At 41.1% G+C, this 7,321-nt stretch overlaps 1 protein-coding gene across 1 annotated transcript; it reads right to left on the bottom strand.

Annotated features, from left to right (window-relative positions):
• Positions 1–1,292: 1,292 nt before the first annotated feature.
• Positions 1,293–5,271, bottom strand: slc6a19b (solute carrier family 6 member 19b; the record flags this gene model as incomplete). Its single annotated transcript, XM_079227327.1, has 12 exons — positions 1,293–1,460; positions 1,589–1,751; positions 1,919–2,078; positions 2,159–2,363; positions 2,488–2,644; positions 2,749–2,877; positions 2,946–3,058; positions 3,393–3,503; positions 3,588–3,769; positions 3,858–3,995; positions 4,077–4,217; positions 5,073–5,271. 12 exons carry the CDS (start codon positions 5,269–5,271, stop codon positions 1,293–1,295), a joined length of 1,866 nt encoding a protein of 621 aa, XP_079083453.1.
• Between the last annotated feature and the right edge of the window lie 2,050 nt (positions 5,272–7,321).

Below are 7,321 nucleotides of genomic sequence, written 5' to 3'. Positions count from 1 at the left end.
CACTTCTTTGTCCCTCGTTATTGCTGTTTATTTAATGAGGCAAATGTTTTTGTCTGACTTGTCCACTTTGTCTGAAGAGAAGAGAAGAAACTGGAGACTTGTTACCTGTTTGCATCAGGGGACGAAGGGGCGTCATTGGCTTTATCAGCCTCATGCATCGTGTTGGCCCTTGAGACTTTGGGAGCAATGTGGTTTGTTTGTTTAATAAAAAGCCCTTGTGTAACGCGGCACGATATGATGTTGATAACAGAGATGATAACACTTGATTTTAATACAACACAGCAAAAACAAGGAGCCCAGGAGAACACTTTGATGTTGTTTAAATCATTACGTGATACAGTTTACATACCTGTTATTTGAACTTAGTTTGAGTTAGTTCAGTCTACGGTAATTACCAACCATCACATACTCCAGAAAACATGTATTGTGTACTTTATGAAACTTTATCAGCAAAAACATTATTCAAAATACCCTGTACTGAACATGTATCATATTCATACAGACTACAATCAGTCACATCCATTATTCCTCCCTGGCAAAGACATATTATAGTCATAAATGTGGAGCTTATTCAATCAATATTTCATTCACTTTTCAAACATGTCACAATAGTGACCTTAGGTGGACAGATAGATGTACCTTCATTGGTCACATGGCTCAACGTCAGCTTCTTTCTGGGACAGCACCTCTGTGTCTAATTGTTTAATCACAGACTGTGACTGTCAAATCTCAGTTAATCCCACTGAAGGATCAACCCAAGACGGGGCGTAATTTCACTTCAAATAATGTGCCTAACGGTACATACCATGCTCCTGAAAGCAGACAGATGATATCCACAACTTCATCAACACACTGTACAATAGAATGCCACCTATTTACACATAAGAAAACAATTGCTTTTTTTTTCCGGAGCTAATAATAATGAGATATGGCTTTAACTTCACTAAATAACATGGTTGTTTGATGCCATAGTTTACAATGTTTTTAGGATGGCAAGATGTTCTTTTGACTGGTTTGCAGAAAGCCACATCACTACTAAGTCCTTGAATTAACCGGAAATAGACTAACCCTAAATTCAAAAAAATGTTACTGTGTCTTTTGAATTTGACAGCTTTTCATATGGTCACCTGAGTCACTGCTAAGAAGGGAAAGTCTAAAATGTTGTCCCCTGAAGTGGCTGAGGAAACGGAGCGCTGTGCCTCCTATTTTAAAAGTGAGTTGATCAAACCATGATAACAATTACCTTAATCTTCTTGAAAACGTTTTTGGGGGGATTTTTTTGCTTTCTTTGTTCATTTCGCCAGAGTTATTTTGAGATGTGACTTATTCTTCTTTTTTGCCTTTACACATTTCCAGACACAAACTAAAGGCACAGCGAGACTGGGCACCCCTGCCAATATGAAGATGACCACATTGATCCAGACTGGGTATTGCTTTTCGTCCAGTGTCGGGAATTTATCCTGCAAAGACAGAGCAAATGCCGTATTTTGAGTTTTCAATGGTTCATGACGATGTGTTTTAAAAGAGCAATATCCATAATTCTAACAATTTTGATCATCTCAAAATGCAAAAATGTCTTCATATTTACCGATTCAGGATCCCAGGTTTTGTAAAGGAGCTGTTCAGACACTTTAGTGATGAAGTAAAAGACCAAGATGAAAAGCATAATGAGTGGGCTGATGACTCTCCATGTTGCCTGCCAGAAGAAGTTTGGCTTATGTCCAATCATAAACTTGATATCATCATTGAACCTAAGAAGAAAGTGAGACATAGTCCATTGTCCAAGAGTGTGTAGACAAACAGATAACAAGCCTCCTTTAATACAGGCGGTGCAATAATAGTGTGGGATGCTTGTGATACCACGATCATTTATTCTCTCATCTTTTAATTGACAAACAGTAATATTGTTTTCTTTCACCTGTCTATTCCATATATGTACACAACCGAGAACATCTCGCAGAATGCAACGACTAGCAGAGGGATGGATCCTCCGTAGGTGTCAAAGAGGGAAAGCCAATAGTTCCCTGAGCCTTGGAGAAATATCAGACCCACTAGACAGCAGACCGTGCACGTTACACCTAAAGGAAACACAAAAAGGTGTGAAAATATCCTAGAAATCTCTATTAATATAAACTGAAAGAATAGTTGTGGGAGTTACCAGTGAAGGCTTCTTTTGGCCATGTTTTAGGGAAGACTTTGAGGTCTTGCAGTGGCACTAGAATTCCCTCAATGTTACCAAACATAGAGGACAGGCCGAGACAGAAGAGCATTATGAAGAAAAGGATGGACCACACCGGGGAGACGGGCATCTTTGTGATAGCCTCAGTGAACACAATGAAGGCTAAACCTGTTCCTTCAACTCCCTAGACCCAAACAAAGCACAGCATTATAAGCAGGGATCATTTCAAACTAAACATTGGTTTATTGTCCACCAACTAGGAGCAGCTTCTTTGTTAGTGGAAAAGTCCTGGTGCATGATAATCTCACCTCACTGAGAAAAGTGTTTAAGTCGCAGGTGCTGAGATCCAGATCCCGAAACACCTCAGGGTGTGTTTCATTAAGACGCTGAACAACCTGATTGTAGTTGCTGTCAGTGATGTCACCCTCAGGAAGCTCAAAGACATTTAGTAATGTCAGGATGTTTCTAAAACATAAGGTTTTTGGGAAGAAATGTTTTCACAGTCAATGTACTGCTGAAGAAAACAAATATATGAGCTGTTTAAATGTATAATTTAGTGGAAAAAGTACCCAGAAAGACAGTTGTCAAATCTCTCGGTTGCTCTGAAGCCGATTATAGTGTAAATGACCGTTGCAGCATAGACGGAGGTGACACCATTGATGATAGAGATGATCACTGCATCCTGTTCACAGTTGTTGCTGAAAGAAGAATTACATTTAACTTTGATTTAACTTTAAATGACACCAGTTCAAACTAAATAACTTACTGTACTGAGTTGTAGCTGGAAAAGGAAATAAGGCCACCAAAAGCCAGAGAGAAGGAATAGAAAACTTGAGCGCCTGCATCGAGCCATGTTGATGGATTCGCCAGCTCTGCTACCTGAAAAAAAATTAGTACAGTGGACAATTATGGATCAACTAGTTATTGCTCTGCATGAGCTATATTCTACCTCTAATGAGGGTCATAATATGAGGATGAGACATTTGATAACATATCACATACATGAGGGAAACTGGTGGAGAGCTCCAAACTGATTTTTTCATTATTTTTTTGTATCCTTACTAAAAATATCTCAGCATAAAATCTTACCCCCATAATATCCAAACAGCATTAAAACATTTTTTTTTAATGAACAATTTAATGCATTCTGATTTGTTATATGCGACAAGATCAGTGTGACCGCTAAAATGAATTTAACTGAAATGCAACTCACATCTGGTGTGAAGAGGAACTTAACTCCATTCAAAGAGCCCTTCAGGGTCAAACCTCTGATCAGAAATATTGTCAGTACCACGTAGGGAAGAGTCGACGTCACATACACAGCCTCGGGGGAAAAAAAGTATTCAAACAATTACTGTTTAGCTGAGTTCAAATCTTCTCTCCTGTTGTAGTAAGGAATGTGCTGTACCTTCCCAGTTGTCTCAATACCACGAATGATGCAGATGTAGAGCACAGACCACGCACAAATGTGACACAACACCATCCACCACTGCAGACCGCCATCCTCTTCAATCGTTGGGGTTGTGTTCAGGGTCTCCCTGTACCAGAAATAATCCACAGGGGAGCTCCTCTTACAATCGGAGACGATGTCTAGACAGAATTTAACAACAGAATTAACAGCTTGTTTTGCGACGCCAAAATCAAGAGTTGGTTCTGCAGAAATACAGTATAGTTGTACCTGTTAAATTGGCATTCATGGGACATTGACTCCAAGGCAGAGGCTCTTGAAACGAGTTAAAGAAGTACCACAGAATCCAGGCAATGATGGTGTTGTAGTAGAGACTGATCGTCAGAGATACACCCATGGAAGCAATACCTGCAATTCATGTTTGAAAAGCGTTTCTTTGAAGGCACCCTTTCACCAGTTGTAGCAAACATTATACACAACGTTTCTCACCGATGCCAGTCAAATAGGGATGAATTGAAGCCCACACTCCCAAACCGCCTCTTCTTAGACGTTGACCAATTGCAAACTCGAGATGTAGAAGTGGGATTCCCTCAAGAACCAGCAGGATCAGAAATGGTATCATAAATGCACCTGGAAAAAAACCGAAGGAACTTTTAATGGAGTTATGGTCACGATAAATCACTTGATGTTAATCATTTAGGAGGCATGTCAGCACATGCAGTGCTAACGTCAGAGTAACTTCATAATGCAACCAATTCACGCCTTTGAAGTGAGCCCTTTACAAGGACTTCCTGGCAGTCGAAGGGCATATGATGTCTTTCTTATCTTTCTTATCTCAGAGATCAGTTACAAGACATCTTAATGAGACTAGAATGCTGATGTGAATTTATGTGATCTAAGCTAGTGTCTGAAATATATTATAAGGATATAGTAATTGCCGGAGCAGGGGCATTGTGATATTGTTAAGTATAACTTTTTATAACTACAACTTAGAGAAGGGTGTCAACTATTGTCCAACTGTATATATAGACCCCATTACCATACACAGTGATCCAGAATCACTGGCCCTGTAGAAGATTGTGGCAAACATAAAATCGGCAAACAATTCATTCACATATCAAAACAATGTGAAAATACAAAATATGCTCATAAAAATAAATGCAAATAGAAGGAAAAGGGGACAAATCCATGGCTGACCAACAGTTCCCAATAAGACAGGTGTATTCAGGCACAAAGTAAAATGGCTTTCCCTTTTTATCACAGTTTTTTTGGCTTCAGGAATAAACCAAACCTTTTTCAACAGGTCATCTAAAATGCATTCTTGATGACGTAGCAGACAGACAGATACCTGCCTGATGAAATGATCATAAAGACGTATGGGAGTACACGTACTCCTGAACGCTTCCAGTTGGTTTTCTTCTGCCAGTGTTATTGAAAATAGAAACATTTGGAATAATTGCAGTAAACCATCAAAGCATCACTTGCCTCCTCCATGACTCTGACACAGGTAGGGGAAGCGCCAAACATTTCCAAGGCCCACGCAAAACCCAACACAGGTCAGCATGTACTGCGCCTTGTTGTCCCATTTCGGCCTGTCTCCGGCTTCTTCTTCCTCCAGCTGGTCCAGCTGCTGATGGGACAATATCCTGTCCTCCAGGCCGGGATTGGGCAGTTTAAACTTCATGATCAGTTAGACACTGTAGTATCGTAATGATAGGCTAGCGGATAGTGCTGGAATGCACATTGTGGCTGACACCAGGAGATCCTTCAATATGTACTGGACCTCTGTAATATATTGACTAGGCTGTGATGACAGAGCATCAGAGGTGTGGAGCCTTTGAAACGTAAGCTGACAGCACACAGTTAAGTGACTTATCTGATGAGGAAGGGTCAATACACCAAAATCACTGTTCTTTTGAGATTTACTGGAGAAAAATATGTTTTATAGGATGTATTGTGTGGTGTAGAGTTAAAGAATGATTGAAAAAACAGTAAACAGTGTGTGACAATAACTTTGAAAGCTGTCAGCCTTTATGGTCTTCATTAGAAGATGGACTTTGATCATTTGTCATGAGTATTTATTATTACACAGTTAATTAATACATAGAATAAATATAATATTTCACTGTGGTGGCAGGGGCGTGGTTAGCTCAGCTGCAGAGGGGGAGGGGAGAAGCGACTCAGGAAACAGGTGCCGGGATGAGGTGTGATCAGCCTCAGCTGGGTGCAATTGTTTGTGTGTGTGTGTGTGTGTGTGTGTGTGTGTGTGTGTGTGTGTGTGTGTGTGTGTGTGTGTGTGTGTGTGTGTGTGTGTGTGTGTGGGTGGGTGGGGGCGGTTAGACAGGTAGCAAAGACGGTGGAACGGCTGACAGTCGAGGAAACGACAATCCAGACATACCTGCACTTTACCTGTCAAAAATAAAGCTTGTTACGGACCTGCAAACTACGGTGTGTTGCCCTCTTTGTGCTGCCCGATACTCGTAGGGTGACAGGGATGGTTACATTCACATTTCATATTCAAACAATTACATTGTCAATCATTCATTAACTGTTTATGGATGCTTTACAAGAACAGTTGGGCCATATAGTTTTTGACAAATGCATAAACACTCAGAGATGTTCTTATATCTTCTTACAACGACATTGTGGCGTGTTATTAACACATTGTTAGCTGTTTATATACTTCTTCTAAGATGTGCATTGGCTGGTGTTGCACAGCCTGCTGCATAATTGTAATCTTTTGGTACACAGAAACAGAAAGGAAGGAAACAGGTAGTTGTTATGCATTCATTGTGATATTATCAAAATCGTTATAATGATGGCATTTGGTCAGCCTTTGCAGGATAAAGTGTTTGACTATCAGAATCAGAACCATTTATTTGCCAGGTATGTTACACATACAAGGTATGTGTCTTGGCGGGTGGTGCATGCATTAAACAAACAACAACAATCAACACAGTGCAATAGAAACATATTAAATGTACAATAGAATATAAAATATGAAATAAAGTGCACAGACAAACAGATAACAGTCCTGTAAACATGTGTACTGTAGGTGTATGATAAAGTGTAATGTTAAAGTGACATGTGTATTTAAATATTTAAATATCTACCTGTCTGTCGGTCTAAATTTTCTTTTTTTTCCAGCTGTAAAGACGGTCTGTATATGTTCCATGTTCTGCCATCTATCTATATAGCTACATATAGTATGTTTGTCAGTGTTAGTTGATTATTGTATCGCTCGCTGCATCGTTGAGTCCCTGCCAGTTCGGTGCAGCGTTTCTTTGCGTGTACTTCTCATTCTCCCCGCTGGAGGTCGCCATTGCGCCTGTAACATGAGCCGAGTCTGCCGCGGCTGAGGTCTGGCAGAGTTTACGCTTGAGGAGGGAGCTCTCTTCCCATCGCTCTCACAGACCAGGCGCCAAGTGGAGCAGTCCCGTCCGCAGTCTGCCTCAGCACCTCTAACGCCCGCAATGCCCTTGGATACTGCCGCACCGCACTGACTAACCCGTATCTCTCCACGAGGCACCCTGGATCTTTACTTCTGGACCGTCCCGACCCTCTGCGCTGCGTGACGCGAATGGAGAAGGTCCAAGGATAACAGAGGGTGCAGGGTTTTGCTACTGCAGGAGACCTGCCGGTAGTTCGCTGCCCGGGGTGCTGCCTGTCTGTCAGAGGCGGCGGTGTCGCATCCACTGTTTTCATCCTCCAGCATCGCCTTGCATGGATACATC

This window comes from Taurulus bubalis (genome assembly GCF_910589615.1).
Source record: "Taurulus bubalis genome assembly, chromosome: 12".
Taxonomy (NCBI): Eukaryota; Metazoa; Chordata; class Actinopteri; order Perciformes; family Cottidae; genus Taurulus; species Taurulus bubalis.
The sequence above is the reverse complement of the archived record's forward strand: the minus strand, read 5'-3'. Positions and strand labels throughout refer to the sequence as shown.